This window comes from Martes martes, assembly GCF_963455335.1.
Source record: "Martes martes genome assembly, chromosome: 1".
Taxonomy (NCBI): domain Eukaryota; kingdom Metazoa; phylum Chordata; class Mammalia; order Carnivora; family Mustelidae; genus Martes; species Martes martes.
Genome location: NC_137888.1, coordinates 66,408,673 through 66,427,519, shown reverse-complemented (window position 1 = coordinate 66,427,519; position 18,847 = coordinate 66,408,673). Strand labels below are relative to the sequence as shown.

Here is an 18,847-nt window from a genome sequence, read left to right as displayed (position 1 = left end):
CTACTGATCAAGTCTTCTGTTGGATCCCTCCTTCTAATAAAATATTTCAATTCAGTATTTTCCTCCAAAATATCTTTTTGTTTCTTTTTTGTAGCTGCTCTTTATTAATATTCTCATTTCATTCACTCATCATTTTCCTGATTTTATTTAGTTGTCTGTGTAGTCTTATAATGCATTGAGCTTCTTTAAGACACTTATTCTGAACTGTCAGGTAATTCACAGGTATCCATTTCTTTAGGGTCACTTTTTGGAGGTGTTTTTTGTTCCTCAACTGGGCCATATTTCACTATTTCTTTGTGCTTCTTGTCCTATCTTGTTTTGGATTTAGCATTACAGCCACCTCTTATGAATTGGCTTTGTATGGGAAAAGACCTTCACCAATCAGTCCAGGTAGAAATCCCAGGGGCTTCTTAAACCTTTAAAGAAGATGTGTCTTCTTTGGGCTTGTGCATATAATTTCCTAATTAGGTTTCCTTTTTCTTTATCAGTGGCTTGTAGTCTCTTGCTCACTCTATTGTCTCCCAGTGGCACTGTAAGTTTTTTGGTGCTTCAACAAACCACTGAGCTCTTTTATTCTCTGCCTGTGGGTGTCCATGTTTCATCAGTGTTTTAGATTCTGTTTCACCTGAGTGAAATCTCTTGGGGATACCCCAGAAAAGGAGGAACACTGAATGTGCATTCTGTTTCTCTACTTCCCTCTCAAGAAAGAAGATGCAAGTTGAACTTTCCACCTGAATATGAGCTGTGACAGTTTTTGTTAAGTATAGGATTCTGGATTATCAGTTGTTTTATTTCAGCACTTGAAACAGATAAGATTTTCTTCTGGCTTCCATGGTTTCTGATGAGAAATCCACTGTCATCCAATTGGTTTTCATTTGTTTCAGTGTTTTCATGATTTTTTACTTGGTGTTCAGTGTTCAGAAGTTTGACTATGATGAGTCTTGTAGATTACTTGTTCATTCAGCTTCTGGAATCTATAGGATCATGTCTATTGCCAAATTTAGGAAGTTTTCAGCTATTATTCCTTATGTGATTTTTCAGCCTTGTTATCTTTCTTCTTTCCTTTCTCAGTAGACTTGCAGTCACCAGAGAAGAGGAAAATGTGTGGCTCCTCATTATTGCTGGGTGGTGGTTGGAATTATGATTCCCACATGATCTCCTCTAATGCTACAGGTGATGGGTTTCATTACCACCCAGCAGGGTTAAAAGTTCCCTACTCAGTTTTTGCTCAATGTCAGAAACTGATGCTTCCCTCTTAGCCTCTGGTGGAGTGGGTTGTTCTAGGCCATAGATTTTTCTGTGGTGATTGGATTATTTTCTAACAGTTTTCTGTCTTAATAGGTTCCCCTTACCTCATCCTTTGGCAGGCTTTTTTATTGTTTTGTGTGTGCCCATTGGCAGTTCCAAGTTCCCAAGTACTTCAGCTCCAATTCTGGATATATGGAGCAAAAAGAAAACCCAAGAAACTCACCATCATGTCATTTCTGGGGTATGGGGGCCCTAGACATCATCACTTCTCTCCATCTTTTCCAGTCATCTTATTTTTTTTTTTAACATATAATACCCAGGGCTTTGGGCGGTACTTAGTGGGAAAAAATAGGAAGAAGTATATCTGTTCCATATCTCATAAGGACAGCCTCTTATAATCTTTTAAATATCATCCTTATCTGTTGTTATGTCTCTATTTTCATTCCTAATATTAGAGCATGAAGTCAGTTGATGTAGGAAGTAATGATATTTCTGGTACATCCTAGAACACAATTATAGGAAAGTGTAAAAATTCAGTAAAATCTTTTGTTGATTAATTGGTGGACTCACACATCACATCCCACTTACCCAGTAATAATAATTTCTGGATATGTTTGTGTTCCAAGGTTCCAAGCTCCTCCACTGATTGGCCACTCCTAAATAGATTATTCAGGAAGAATTGATGAGTTTTATTTTTTAAATTTAGATAACAAACTTTTTAAATGAAAACATTTGAAAATAATGGCAAAAAATTCACTTAAAAAGAAATAGCTGTAAAATAACAAAGGATGAAGTGTGCAGCTAGCTTTTAATTCTTTCTTTGGACAAAACAATTCCAAATGCACAATTCCCTCTCCTTTAAAAAAATAAATTTTAACAAATATTACTATTTATTTAACAAGTATTTTAATCAAACACAGTGTTGCAATATTTGTCACATAGTCTGTGTGCCACCAAACTATCATAATTCTGCTTAACACAGAATACTATGTACATTGTACTCTCTTGAGTTGTCCATTCCAACAGGCTTGTGCAAATAGAAATCATAAAAAGGGAGTCTATTGCTATTGTAAGTATTTGAATCCTTTAAATACAACGAAATGTAATTTAGAAAATTATTTAACAAATGACTGTTAATTATGTCTTATTAACCATCGAATAATAATGAACTGAAAAGAGTTCTCTTGAATTTTGTGAAACATAATCATCTAAAATAATTAAAAACTATATTTTATGATTTAATTATATGCTAACATAAATATATACTTAGTTTATAAATATATATGATAGATAAGTACATCTCAGTTTGTATGTATATACTACATATATAAGAAATGTATACTCTTGTAGGCTTAAAGCTGTGTAGCATTTAAGAAATTTTAATTTCACAAGTTATGTCTTTTATAGGCAACAGCTTATGGCCTCAAAAGAATTTAGTTCAAGTCTTCTTATATGGTAGGTCAGAAAAGAACAGGAAATAGTATGATCATATAATATGAATATAAAGAAAACTTATTTTTCATTGTTACTTTTACCTTATTACTGTATCCTTGTTTTTTATGCTTGACTCCTATAGAGTAGAGTACTAGAATCAGATCTGGTGGGCAATCAGCAAAGTATGCTGTGCATGTAACTGGTGATTCATGAATGTCCATGGGATACGGATTTTCAAAGATCGGAAAACTAACAGATGAAGACAATATATTAGTGTTATTTTGCAAAGATTAAAAAATGAAATCACTTTTATAAAACGAATCCTGAAATCTTCTAAATATTACACATTTCACTTAATTGTTCAAGTATCATAAAATAAGGATCAAATACATGAACAAGAATGCTCTTTTAAGATTATCTGTAAAATGTCATATGAATACAGGTATAATTTTACTTGAATAAATTCTCTGTCTTTTCTGTAATTCCAAAATTCCACAGTGACACCACTTTGGTAATATGGGTAGAATGAATTATGTTAAACTGAAAGTGTATTCATCATGTTGACTTATTAGTCAATGTATTAAAGCATATTAGGTGTTTTATCTATGTACAGTTTCATGTAAATATAAATGTTAAAATATCTTAGTAATTTAATATGTGTTTTCCAGTGAGGTAATACATATACATGTTTCTGTTTTTTTTTCTTTTGGCAAGAATAATTGAAATATAAGTTTTCTGTTTAGGTGTGTGTATGACTACATATCCTTAAGATCATTTCCAAAGTAAACTTAACTAGAGAACATTGTGGGAATACAGACTTATGGATATGGTATATTTCATATCCTCAAGCCTACCATAATTTTAAAAATGGGTATCAGTATAGAACCACATTAAGAATTCTTATAGCCAAAATATATTGTGCACTTCTCATGTACCAGATGTAACAGGCACTGTAGTAGAAGTCATGAGAGTATGATGTGTGTGTGTATTGGCAAGGATCTTCTTCCCTCCAACCTGAAATGCCGCAGATTTCTATCCCAGATAATAATAGTGGTATGTGCAAAATCAGGTGGAAAGCAAGTTGTATTTAATAAATGACATATCGGGGCGCCTGGGTGGCTCAGTGGGTTAAATCCTCTGCTTTTGGCTCAGGTCATGATCCCAGGGTCCTGGGGTTGAGCCCCGCACTGGGCTCTCTGCTCGGCAGGGAGCCTGCTTCCCCCTCTCTCTCTGCCTGCCTCTCTGCCTACTTGTGATCTCTCTCTGTCAAATAAATAAATAAAATCTTAAAAAAAAATAAATGACATATCTGATAAGGGGTTAGTATCCAAAATATATAAAGAAATTATGTGACTCAATACCCCAAAAGTGAATAATCCAACTTAAAAAATGGGTTGAAGGGGTGCCTGGAGTGACTCAGTCATTAAGTGTCTGCCTTTGGCTCAGATCATGATCCCAGGTTCCTGGGCTCAAGCCCTGCATCTGACTCCCTGCTTGGTGGGAAGCCTGCTTCTCCCTCTCCCACTCCCCCGGCTTGTGTTCCCTTCCTCGCTGTGTCTCTCTCTGTCAAATAAATAAATAAAATCTTTTTTAAAAAATGGGCTGAAGACATGAATAGGCATTTTTCCAAAGAAGATATTCAGATGGGCAATAGGCTTGTGGAAAGATGCTCAACATCATTCATCATCAGGGAAATATAAACCAAAACTACAATGACCTGTCAGAATGGCTAAAATTAACAACACAAGAAACAACAGGTGTTGGTGAAGATGTGGAGAAAGGGGAATGAATCTTTCACACTGTGGGTGGGAATGCAAACTGGTGTAGCCAGCCTGGAAACAGTACAGAGATTCCTCAAAATGTTAAAAACAGAGATATCCTATGATCCAGGAATGCACTGCTCGGTAGTTAATCAAAGAATACAAAAATACTAATTTAAAGGGATACATGTACCCTAGTATTTATAGCAGCATTATCTACAATAGCCTAACTATGGAAGCAGCCTGTGTCCAACAACTGATGAAGGGACAAAGAACATGTAATATGCATACACAATGGAATATTACTCAACCATAAAAAGAATGAAATCTTGGGGCGCCTGGGTGGCTCAGTGGGTTAAAGCCGCTGCCTTCAGCTCAGGTCATGATCCCAGCATCCTGGGATCGAGCCGCGCATCAGGCTCTCTGCTCAGCAGGGAGCCTGCTTCCTCCCTTCTCTCTCTGCCTGCCTCTCTGCCTACTTGTGATCTGTCTGTCAAATAAGTAAATAAAATCTTTAAAAAAAAAAAAAGAATGAAATCTTGCCATTTGTAATGACATGGATGGAGCTACAGAATATAATGCTAAGAGAAATAAGTCAGAGGAAGACAAATACTATATGATTGCACTCATATGTAAGAATTTAAGAAATAAAACAAATGAGCATATGTTAAGCATAAGAGAGAGGCAAACTAAGAAACAGACTTAACTATAAAGAACAAAATGATGGCGGGGCGCCTGGGTGGCTCAGCGGGTTAAGCCTCTGCCTTCGGCTCAGGTCATGATCCCAGGGTCCTGGGATCGAGCCCCACATCGGGCTCTCTGCTCAGCGGGGAGCCTGCTTCCCCCTCTCTCTGCCTGCCTCTCTGCCTACTTGTGATCTCTGCCTGTCAAATAAATAAAATCTTTAAAAAAAAAAAAAAAAGAACAAACTGATGGCTACCAGAGGGGAGGTAAGTAAGAGTATGGATTAAATAGATGACAAAGGTAAAGGAGTATACTTGTGATGAGAACTGGGCATTGTATGGATGTGCTGAATCACTATACTGTACACCTAAAACTAATGTTATCTTTTATGTAAACTAACTGGAATTTAAATAAAAATATAAAGTACTACACAGACCCAGAAATAAATTAGAGAGATAGCATGTAGGTTAAAATAGATGGATCAGAGTTTCTCTGTTTCAGAGTAGAAATTGAACATTTCTGAGATTGATGAATTAGAAGTAAAATACATGGATCATCTTAATGACCACATCACTAACTTGGGATTTGATAATAGCAAGAGGTTACAATGATAGACTTCTGACAAGGTGAACAATATCATGAAAATGTTTGGGGAAAATTACTTTAGTTAATGGCAAAGAGTAAAGAAAAAGATAGTTAAGTAAAAAATAACTAAAAATGTATTGTAAGAATTTAGATATGGAGATGTAAGCAAAGATGCAGATCCAAAAAATCAAGAAGAGGAAAAATTTGTAAGCTCTGATGTTTGTTTTTATATAAACAATTAAATGGAAAAAAGGAGGGAAAGGAAGAAGAGTTAAATTACTTTGAAAAGGAGTATAAAGCTGCAATATATAATAACATGAAACATGGTTAAAGGTAACTATTTGAAAGGAAAGAGAATATGTTAAATTTCTTATAATAGACCATGAAATGGGAATGTCACAAAGATTTTAAAATATGGTGCTGCTGAAGGTGAAATGCTAAAAAGTAGCAAAATGTCATTTCACATATTTATATAAACTAATGAAAAGTATAAGAATAAATGTATACACTGAAAACACTGAGTATTAAAGCTATAGTGGGCCTTGAAAGATATTAGCCAATTAATATAATCATATATAAAATATAATTAATGTAATATAATAATATAATTGGTTAATAGTAATTAATAAATTCTTGGTTAGGAAACCAAGAAATATGGCACAGAAAGAAGAGTACCACTGAGATCAGAACAGTACATTTTGATAAAACCAATATTAGAACTTAGAGGAATAGACATAAATCCATACATGTACATGAAATTTAATTAAGTTTAATGTTGATAAATAGAGTAGCCAGGCAAAATCAGTGATGATGATCTTATGGCCCTAATCCTATATCCCCTTCAAAATATTGAAATATTATATGCTGCAAATGAACATAAAGAACTTGGCTCTGATATATTTTGGTAAAGATTTATTTATTTGAGAGAACATGGTGGGGAGGGAAAGAGAGAGCATGTCCAGTAGACTCCCTGCTAAGTGAGGAGCCCAGTGCAGGGCTCAATTCTACAACTTTGAGATCATGACCCAAGTTGAAATGAAGAACCAGACACTTAACCAATTGAGCCACCCAGGTGCCCATCTCTGACATTTTTAAATGACAGAAAGTAGAACTCAGGTTGTATGTCATTCAACAAAAATTTACTGAGAACCAACTCCATGTGCAGACAAAGCTCCTTCTTCATGATAACTACAGTCTAGTAGAGAATCTTTAAAACAATTGTAAACAAATGGAAAATTTTATCTGGGTCAGAGCTATGAAGGAGAGGAGCAAGGGAAGTATGCAAGTCTGTAATAGGATATTTGACCAAGTTATATAGTCAATGAAAAAAAAATGTAATGAAGAAATGATATCTGAGTTGAGTTTCTTATAGATAAGATGCTAATAAGAAGAAAAAGGAAGGGAAAATTAATACATGCAGAGGAGAGAGAATGTACAAAACTTCTGCATGTATAAGGGCTAAGAGAAGATCAGTGGGTCTAGAGTACAGAATGAGGGAAAATCAGAGTCAGGAGAAAGATAGCAGAGTAGTAGGATCCTGAGCTTACTTTGTCTCATGGATACACCAAGATAACAACGACATCTGTGCAACTAACTCTGAAAATGATCTAAAGACTGGCAGAACAGACTTTCCATAGTCAATTGTAGAGAAGAGGCTACACTGAAAAAGGTAAGAGGGGCAAAGATGTGGTTAGAAACCAAACTCTTGATAAGACTAAATACAAATGAGAGGGATACCATGCATGGGGAAGCAAGAAGATTATACCCCACACCAGGCATCCCAGGCATTGGGGATCTGCACTGGGCATGGGTTTAACTCCAAGAAAGCCAGAGGGAAGTAGGAAACTGAGTCTCTGCCCTTAAAGATCCAGCATAATAAAAAACCCCACTGAGACACAGCACAGAATCAGTAGTTTGAAAATTTACTAATCTCAAAATGTGCAATGGAGGGACAGTGATCCTCAGGAGACTTCTCCAAGAATAAGTGTTAGTGGGTGCCATTTTTCCTCCCATCCCCCAGCCTAGATAGCTGGACACTTGCAAGGCAGCCCTAACATTCTCTACCTATCTTGCTAGCACTGTGTGCCCTACCCAACCCATCCCACCTGCCTTTGCAGGCATCACTGCAAAGCAGCTCCTGCCCCTCTATATCCTGCAATCATCCCTGGTAGGGACCAGTGCCACTCCAAAATGACTCCTGCCTTGGGGAGAAAGGGAGAGAACCCCACACAACAGCATGCCTACAATTCCAGCAACCAGGCCTTTTAGTGACTAGGCAGAGAGAGAGCCCTGTTGGTGAGTGTACCCACAGTTATTGTAGAGATTGCAAATACCTTGTCTAGTTCTTGGCCCACCCATCAACAAAAGCCTCTGTGGGCCAAACAGGAGAAAGCTTTGCCATGGGGTGTGCCTCTGCAGAGGCTAACTGTAGACAGTTAGGCTGACTGTTGACCCTACCCACCTATAAGCCCATAGAGACCTTAGGCCCTTCAACAGCACAGGGACAAAATCCTGTCCAGTGCACTCAAAGCAGGCAGAGTGGATCACTGCTGATGACTGGGCTGAGGACAGATACTGCCCAGTCACAAACTAGGGTGTATACAACCCTAGAGATTATCCCCCAGGAGCATCTAGCTCTGGTGACTAGGGGAATTATCATGAAAGGTCACCACAAGGCCTCTTCTTCTACATAAGTCCGCTATTTTCAAGACCAGGTGATATAGCTGACCTCCCTAACACAGTAAAACAAACATAGTGTTAGACAAAATGAGACAGAGGGGATATGTCCCAAAATGAAAGAACAAAATCACAGCAAAAGATCTAAGCAAAGCAGAGACAAGCAGTATGCCTGATAAAAAAGCAAAGTAATGGTTATAAAGATATTCATTGGACTTCAAAAAAGAGTGGATGAATTCAGTGAGAACTTCAATAAAGAGATAGAAAATATAAAACAGAACCAGGCAGAGATGGAAAATACAATAGTTGGAATAAAAACACACTAGACAGAATAAACAGCAGATTAGGGTAGGTGGAAGACAGGATATTGGAAAGGAAGAAACTAACCAAGAATAAAAAATATGAGAATAGGTTAAGGAAACTCAGCAACAGCATTGAGTATTAACATTCACATTATAGGGATCCCAAAAGGATAAGAGAAAGAAGGAGGCATAAAACTTCTTTGAAGAAATAATAGCTGAAAATTTCCCTAATCTGGGGAAGAAAACGGACATCCGATACAGGAATCACATAAAACCTCTAATAAGATTAACCCAAGAAGGTCAACACCAAGACATATAATAATTAAAATGGCAAAAAGTAATGGAATTTTAAAAGCAACAAGAGAAAAAAACAAAACAGTTACATAAATGGAAATCCCATAAGGCTATCAGCTGATTTTTCAGCAGAAACTTTGTAGGCCAAAAGCTAGTCGCATGATATATTCAAAGTGCTGAAAGGAAAAAATAAGCAACCAAGAATACTCTGTCCAGCAAAGTTACTGTTCAGAATAGAAGGAAAGAGAAAATGTTTCCCAAACAAAAGTTAAAAGAGGTCATCACCACTAAACCAGACTGATAATAAATGTTAAATGGAATTCTTTGAGTGGAAAGAAAAAGCCCTAACTAGAAGAAAATTATGAAAGGAAGAAAGTTCATGGGTACAAGCAAACATGTAATGAAGGTAGTAGATTAATCACTTAGCCAGTATGGAGGTTAAAACACAAAAATAGAAAATTATATCTAGAAAACCAGTAAAAGTATATACAAAATAAAAATATGTAAATTATGACATCATATACATAAAACATGGAGACAGATTAAAAATTTAATACTTTTAGAATGCATTCAAACTTAAGCAACCATCAAGTTAATATAAACTGCCATACCCATGTTATATATGAACTTAATGGTAACCACAAATTAAAAACCTACAGTAGATACACACAAAATAAACAGAAAGTAATCCAAGCATAAAACTAAAGAAAGCCATCAAATCATGAGAAGAGAGTGAGAGAAGAAGAAAGGGACAGAGAAGAACTACAAAAACAACTAAGAAACAATTTACTTTAAAGGGGATAAATGCTCCAGTCAAGAGACTTACATGACTAACTGGTTAAAAAAACAAGACCCATCTATATGCTGCCTACAAGAGACTCACTTTGGACCTAAAGACACATACAGAGTGAGAGTGAAGGGCTGAAAAACCATAAACCATACAAATGAAAGCAAAAACAAAACAAAACAAAACCTGGGGTAGCAATACTTAGATTAAAAAGACTTTAAAACGAAGACTAATGAGAGATAAAGAGTCACTACATAATGGTAAAGGGAACATCCAAGAAGATGATATAACTATTTTAAATACCTATGTACCCAAATTGGAGCACCCAAATACATAAAGCACATATTAACAAACATAAAGAGAAAAAAATTGATAGTTATACAATAATATTAGGGGACTTTACCACCCCATTAATTTTAATGGATAGATCGGACAGAAAATCTAAAGGAAATAGTGCCTTTGAATGGCACAACAGACCAGACGCATACAGATAAATAAAGATCATTCCATCCCAAACCAGCAGAATTCACATTCTTTTCAATTGCGCATGGAACATTCTCCAAGATAGATCCCATGTTAGGCCACAAAACAAGTCTCAAAAAATTTAAGAAGATTAATATCATATCAAGCATCTTTTCTAATGACAATGATAGGAAAATGAAAACTGCAAGAAAATCTGGAAGGAACAAACATATAAACCAACTATGAACCAACCAGTGCATCAACCAAGAAATCAAAGAGGAAATAAAAAAAATAGATGGAGACAAATGAAAATAAAAACACAATAGTCCAAAATCTTTGGGACATGGGGCACCTGGGTGGCTCAGTCGGTTAAGTTTCTCCCTTTGGCTCAGGTCATGGTCCCATGATCTCTGGGATCTAGCCCCATGTCAGGCTCCCTGATCAGTGGGGAGTCTGCTTCTCCCTCTGCCACTCCCCATGCTAGTGCTCTCTCATGTGCACACTCTCTCTGTCAAACAAATAAATAAAATCTTTAAAAAAAATATTTGGAACACAGCAAAAGCAGTTGTAAGAGAGAAGTTTATAACAATACAGGCTTACCTCAAGAAATAAGAAAAACCTCAAACAACCTAACCTTATAATTAAAGGAGCCAGAAATTGAAGAACAAAGCTGAAAGCCAGTAGAAGAGAGGAAATAATAAATATTAGAGAGAAATAAATAAAATAGAGACAAAAATGCACACACAATAGAAAAGCTCAATTAAATCAAGAGTTGGTTATTTACTTTTTAAAAAATATTTTATTTATTTATTTGACATAGAGTGAGAGAGCATAAGCAGGAGGAGTGGCAGAGGGAAAGGGAGAAGCAGATTCCCTGCTAAGAAGGGAGCCTGTTTTAGGGCTCAAACCTAGGATGCTAGGATCATGACCTGAGCCAAAGGCAGGTGCTTAACCAACTGAGCCATCCAGGTGCCCCAGAGTGGGTTCTTTAAAATGATTTAAAAAAACTGATAATCTTTTAGCCAGACTCATCAAGGAAAAAAGAGGGAGGATGCAAACAAAATCAGAAATGAAGAAAAAATAATTAACACCACAGAAATACAAAAGATTATGAGAATATTATGAAAAATTATATGCCAACAAATTGGACAACCTAGAAAAAAATGGATAAATTTCTAGAAACATAATCCTCCACAATTGATTTAGGAAAATAGAAAATATGAACAGAACTGTTACTAGTAATGGAATTGATTCAGTAATCAAAAACTCCCAAAAAACAAAACTACACTAGATAGCTTCACAGACAAATTCTACTAAACATTTAAAGAAGAGTTAACCCTTTCCTTAAATGATTCTAAAAAATAGAAGAGCAATGAAAATTCCAGATTCATTCTATGAGGCCAGCATTACTGTGATACCAAAAGTAGACAAAGAACTACAAAAAATTTTTTGGGTCAATATCTCTGATGAACATAGATGCCAGAATCCTCAAACAAAATACTGGCAAACTACATTCAACAATATATTAAAAGCATGACTCACCATGATCAAGTGAAATTTATTCCAGGGATATAAGGATGGTTGTTATATGCAAAGCCATCAATGATATATATTACATTAATAAGAAAAACAAAAACCATATGGCCATCTCAATATATTCAGAAAAACATCTGACAAAATACAACATCCATTCCTCATAAAAACTCTCAACAAAGTGAGTTTAGAGGGAATATGCCTCAACATAATAAAGGTCATATATAAAAAACCCACAGCTAACATCATACTTAATGATGAATATCTGAGAGCTTTTACACTAAGATCAGGAAGAAGAGAAGGGTGTCCACTCCTGCCACTTTTATTCAACATAGTACTGGAAATCCTAGCTGCAGCATTCAGACAAGAAAAACAAAACACATCCAAACTGGTAAGGGAGAAGTAAAACTGTCATTATTTGCAGATGCCATGAGACTATATATAGAAAACCCTAAACACCATCAGAAAACTACTAGAATGGGTAAATGAATTCAATAAAGTTGTGGGATAAATAATTAATACACAAAAATCTGTTGCATATCTATACACCAATAATGAAGCAGAAAGACAAATATAAAAATAATCCCACTTACAATTGCACCAAAAAGAATAAAATACCTAGGAATACACTGAACCAAGGTGATGAAAGACTTGTACTCTGAAAACTATAAAACATGATGAAAGAAAGAGGACGCAAACAAATGGAAAGATATTCCATGCTCATAGGTTGAAAGAATATTACTAAAATGTCCATACTACCCAAAGCAATCTTCACATTTAACTCAATCTCTATCAAAATACCAACAGCATTTTTCACAAAACTAGAAGAATCCTAAAATTTGTATGGAACCACAAAAGACCTCAAATAGCCAAAACAATCCTTTTTAAAAGATTTATTTATTATATTGGAGATAGACTGGTGGGGAGGTGCAGAGGGAAAGAGAGAATCTCAAGCAGACTCTGCAGTGAGAATGGAGCCTCAATCCATGGAGGTTCAATCCCCCAAGCCTGAGATCACAACCTGGGCTGACACCAAGAGTCAGATGCTTAACTGACCGTGCTACCCAGGTGCCCCCCACCAAAGTAATCTTGAGAAAGAAGAACAAAACTGGAGGTATCTCAACAATCCAGATTTCAAGATGTACTACAAAACTGTAATAATCAGAACAACATAGTACTGGCAAAAACAAAAAAAAAACCAAAAATCCAAAAAAACTCAGACACATAACATAGTCCAACAGAACAGAATGTCCAGAAATAAACCCATGTTTATGTGGTCAATTAATCTACAACAAAGGAGGCAAGAAGACACAATGGGGAAAAAACAGTCTCTTCAAATATGGTGCTATGAAAATTGGACAGCTACATGTAAAAGAGTGAAATTAGATCACTTTTTTATGCCATATACACAAATAAACTCGAATTAAAGACCTAAATGCAAAACCTGGAACCATAAAACCTTTGGAAGAAAACATAGGCAGTAATTTCTTTGACATCTGCTGTAGAAACAATTTTCTAGATATATCTCCTCGAGCGAGGGAAATAAAAGCAAAAATAAACTATTGGGACTATAACAAAATAAAAAGCTTTTATGACAATGAAGGAAACAATAAACAAAATGACAAGACAACTTACTGAATGGGAGAAGATATTTGCAAATGATATCTCTGATAAAAGGTTAATATCCAAAATATATAAATAACTTACACAAATCAACACCAAAAACCCCTATAAATAATCTGATTAAAAGCAGACACTTCTCCAAAGAAGACACACAAATGGCTAACAGACACATGAAAAAGATGTTCATCGTCATTGGCCATCAGGGAGATTCAAACAAAAATCACAGTGAGATACCACCTTACACCAGTTAGAATGGCCAAAATTAACAAGACAGTAAACAACAAGTGTTGGAGTGGATGTGGAGAAAGGGGAACCCTCTTACATTGTTAATGGGAATGCAAGCTCATGCAGCCACTTTGGAAAACAGTGTGGAGATTCCTTAGGAAATTAAAAATAGGGCTACCCTATGACCCTGCAATTGCACTACTGGGTATTTACCCCAAATATACAGATGTAGTGAAAAGAAGGGCCATCTGTATCCCAATGTTCATAGCATCAATGGCCACAATCGCCAAACTGTGGAAAGAGCCAAGATGCCTTTCAAAAGACAAATGAATAAAGAAGATATGGTCCAGGGGCGCCTGGGTGGCTCAGTGGGTTAAAGCCTCTGCCTTCGGCTCAGGTCATGATTCCAGGGTCCTGGGATCGAGCCCTGCATTGGGCTCTCTGCTCAGTGGGGAGCCTGCTTCCTCCTCTCTCTCTGCCTGCCTCTCTGCCTACTTGTGATCTCGGTCTGTCAAATAAATAAATAAATAAAATCTTAAAAAAAAAAAAAGAAGATATGGTCCATTTATACAATGGAATATTACATCTCCATCAGAAAGGATGAATGCCCAATTTTTGTATCAGCATGGATGGGACTGGAGGAGATTATGCTGAGTGAAATAAGTTAAGTAGAGAGAGTCAAGTATCATATGGTTTCACTTACTTGTGGAGCATAAGGAGTAACATGGAGGACATTAGGAGAAGGAAAGGAAAAGTGAATTGGGGGATATCAGGAGGGGGAGACAAAGCATGAGAAACTGTGGACTCTAAGAAACAAACCGAGGTTTTTAGAGGGGAGGTGGGGTGGGGGATAGGTGAGCCTGGTTGTGGGTGGTTGTGGGTGGTGTGGGCACATATTGCATGAAGCACTGAGTGTGGTGCATAAACAATGAATCTTGGAACAATGAAAAAATAAAATTAAAAAAGGGCAGAGGACTTGAACAGACCTTTTTCCAAAGAAGACCTATAAATAGCTAATAGACAATGGTAAGATGCCCAACATAACAAATCATTAGGAAATGCAAATCAAAACTACAATAAGATGTCACCTTACACTTGTCAGAATGACTAGAATAAAAAAGAAAAGAAAAAACAAGTGTTGCCAAAGATGTGGAGGAAAAGAGACCCTAGTGCACTGTTGGTGGAATGTAAATTGGTGTAGCCACCATGGAAAACAGTATGGAGGTTTTTCAAAGAATTAAAAATAGAAATACCATAAGATCCAGTAGTCAAACTAGTGGGTATTTACCCAAAGAAAACAAAAACACTAATTAAAAAAGATGTATGCACCCTGTGTTTATTGTGGCATTATTTCCACTAGCCAATATATAAAAGCAATCTATATCTATCTGTTGATCTATCGATCTATCTACCAAATATTACTTAGCCATAAAAACTAATGATATATTGACATTTGTGACAACATGGATGGGACTGGAAGATATTATCCTAAGTGAAAGAAGTCAGACAGACAAAAATACCATGTAATTTCACTCACATGTGTAATCTAACAAACAAAACAAGCAAAGAAACAAAAATACTAGAGTCATAAATACAGAGAACAAGCTGGTGATTGCCAAAGGGGAAACAATGGGCTAGGGGGTGAAATAAAGGGGATTAAGAGCTACAAACTTTCAGCTATGAAATATGTAAGTCACAGAGATGAAAAGTACAGCATAGGGAACATAGTGAATAATACTGTAATAATGCTGTAACACAACAGATGGTGATTACACTTATTGGGGTAAACACCGAGTAATGTATAGAACTGTTGAATCAATATGTTGTACACTTGAAACTAATATAAGGTTGTTAAATATACTTCAATTAAAAAAGGAAAAAAGTGAGGGAAAGTCAGTTTCATGCCTATCATTTACAATGAAAATGTGCAGCAAGAAGACAGTGTTCATCAATTTCATCTACTTTTACTGTCCATGCAGTGGAGTTGAGAGAGCCACTCTAACAGCAGTATTTTATATTTGTAACCATTGCTTTCAACATAACAAGAAAGAAAAGAAAGTGAAAGAAGACCTCCATCTTGTCTACCCTCCAGACCCTGCTCTTCTGTATTGTTGCAGCAATAGTCCAATAATATTTTTTCATGTGCCATTTTTCTTTGGTCAATAGTCTAGCAGATGGCCATACAGTACACTGTACAAATTTTCATAACAATTGTGTTTGCTTAGGTTAACAGCAGACACATGATCCAATTTATGTGTCTTGAGTCTCCAAATGCATCTTTCTAAACATCTGGTATTGCCTTTAAAATGTGGTACAATTTTGGGGGGGCCTGGGTGGCTCAGTCATTAAGTGTCTGTGTTCAGCTTAGGTTGTGATCCCAGGGTCCTGGGATTGACCCCCCGTATCAGGCTCCCTGCTCAGCGGGAAGCCTGCTTCTCTCTCTGCCTGCTGCTCCCCGCCATGAGTGCATGCGCTCTCTCTCCCTCTCTTTCTCACTATCAAATAAATAAATAAAATCTTTAAAAAAAAATGTGTTACAGTTTTGTGTGTTTCTTAAGCTCTCTTGGTTTAGTTTTCATTATTGAACCAATTACATTTCTACAATTCTAGTATAACAATATTACACATAAAGAATATTTACCATCAATTATATACTGTCAGTTATCTATAAGATTTTTTCTATATTTTAATTGTAATGAATAGAGTATAAAAACAGTATTAATCTGTAAATGAATAACTTACTTGCTTTGTGTCAGATCAACTACAATGAGATCTTTCTCCAGAAGTACTACAACAGCATAAGGTTCTTGAAATTCTACAAGTAAAAAATAAAAAGTGGAAGTTTTCATATTTCATATTATATAAAACACTGAATTTTCATTTTCTTTATCTCCTTACAAATGTGATTTAAGTGATTTCAGAAGACCAAAATATGAGCCAAAGTAATAAGTAACAAAGAGCACTTTAAAAAAATTGTTATATTTCTCAGACTTAGTATTTAGGATTATAGTGAATATGAAAATGAAAAGTTGAATAGGCATAGAGTTAAACATTTCTCAATAATCATGAGGCAGTGATAGTAGATTATTTGAAGAGAGTCTGTCATTTCTGTCTCACAAACATTTATCTTATTCTTCCATAACCTTCTAATTTAGATTTGATTTCATGTGTACAAGGAGAGGTTCTAAGGACACTGTAATCTGCCTTCCTGAGCTGTGATACATTTTTCATCTCCCTATGAGAGCAACACTCCTTATACTAAAAAAATTTAATTTCAATTCAATGTGATTTAACATGTACTTAAAGATATGTCCCTAAGAGTATATACCTCAAAAAGACAGGGAATCTCAGGATAGTTTAGGATTTTCAAATTCCTAAACTTTAACCACCCCCTTCCTTCCAATATGTTCCACCAACTATTCTCAGAACAAAGGGTATATGGGAAATAAAATCGACAAGGTCCTTACTCTCATGGAGTTTACATTCTAGGCATGTATACAAACCATGAAGAAGTAAACAAATAAGATAAATTCGGAGAATAATGTGAGCTATCAAAAGAAATATCAAAGGTAATGTTGTAATAAATGACTTGTGGGAGAGCACTGATTTAGTTATTGTGGTCAGGGAAGACACTGTTTTCCATCTATAATAGAGACTTATAAAGGAAAGGCACAGTGAAAGTGTTCTCAATTTAAGGAAAAAGTATTTATAAAAACGTCTTGCATCATGATATTTGATTCTCAGTAGCTAGAACAGATATTACTATTTTTCATTTCATAGAGAAAACTGAAGTCCAAAATGGTTATGAGATTAGCACAAATTTACAAAGCTAGTTAACTGAAAAGGTAGAACTTTAACTCAGGCCTTATGATTCTAAATTCTCATGTGTTTTCATTATTCCAGCAGTTTCTACTAGTTACTCTAAGAGTATTTAATCCTAAACTCAACAATCATTTGATAGGAATTTTATTCAGAGTATTCAAGTCTTAGGTGAGAAACTGGAAAAGATGGCCTTCACAGCCCTTCACAGGTTTTTATAATCTTGAGAGGCTATAGAACCTATTGACAACCTTGAGAGGCTATAGAACTTATTCGTATTTAGAAGTCACATGCTACAAGAAAAAGCTAGAAACAGAAACCAAAACTGAGAGTATACCCTTGTTTGGGTCTATGTCTATATGACAATTTACAGTCTTCATACTGTTAGCCACTCAATCTGTTCTCAAACTGAGGTTTCCTCTACTTCTCCCTTATTTCTTAGAGCTGTTTTAAGTTTTCAACATTATTTTAATATTTCTGAATTTAGGGTTTTTAGGCTTTGGGTTTTTTGTTTTGCTTGTTTGTTTTGGTTGCTTGGTTTATTTTTCAGTTGAAGGACACTGGAGTTCCATACTATTACTTTTTTCCTTTGTCGTCTCTCTAGGGCACTCATTAGGAAGCAACTGCTAAAAATACAATAGCTGAGGCATTGGCATGAATAAGCAAAATTCACAATCATTTTAGGTAGTTATAGCTGTTTTGTCATTTTAGATACATCTGTTTTAGATTATTATTGTTTCTTTTCAAATAATAATGGTAGCAAAAGTTTCACCTTTGTAGAAGTACTTGGTATACTGCAGTAATCTCTGAATAAGAAGATTTCCTTAGGAGTCAGTATTAGGTTCAATTTTGTGTCTATTATTTATTAACAGTTTGATCTTAGGCAAATTCATTAGCTCAATTAAATTAATTCAATTTCTTTACCCATTGATATGGCAAAATAATAGCTACCTTAGACTTTTATGAATATTAGATGTATATGAAGATGTTTAATGCAAAGCCTGCCACAGACTACATGCTCAGTATGTATGCCAATAGTATCACTTCCTTATTAAATTGGTCTATTTTTGAGCAGACTCAGTCTTTCAACCTTAGCCCCCAACAGGTAAAAGTCTCCATCATAATTACTATTTCTCTGAAGAGAAATGCATTATTTATGAAACTTGTAAAAGACCAGATACAGTTAAATGTAAATGTAAAATTGAAAAAATCTGAGTATAGTTGCTTAGGTACTCTAGGAAATACCCCTTGAGGTAAGAGACATTTGTGTTCTTTGAAAAAACAAGTTGAATTGATTTGTCAAATGTCATAAATGATTTATTAATATTAAAAACTTAATAAATGTATTTTGTGTAACATATGCATAAGATTTATCACTAAGTGGCTGTAAAGAAGAATAAAGTTCCATTATGGAA

General features: G+C 35.5%; 1 protein-coding gene across 1 annotated transcript in view; it reads right to left on the bottom strand.

Moving 5' to 3' along the window:
- Window positions 1-18,847, bottom strand: part of STXBP5L (syntaxin binding protein 5L) — a 408,526-nt gene that overhangs the window by 151,183 nt on the left and 238,496 nt on the right. Inside the window, exons 12-14 of the mRNA XM_080822438.1 lie at window positions 16,356-16,428; window positions 2,784-2,931; window positions 1,837-1,904 (exon numbers count right to left, since the gene is read on the bottom strand). Of these exons, the coding sequence (XP_080678564.1) occupies window positions 1,837-1,904; window positions 2,784-2,931; window positions 16,356-16,428 (289 nt within the window). The remainder of the gene's footprint in view (window positions 1-1,836; window positions 1,905-2,783; window positions 2,932-16,355; window positions 16,429-18,847) is intronic.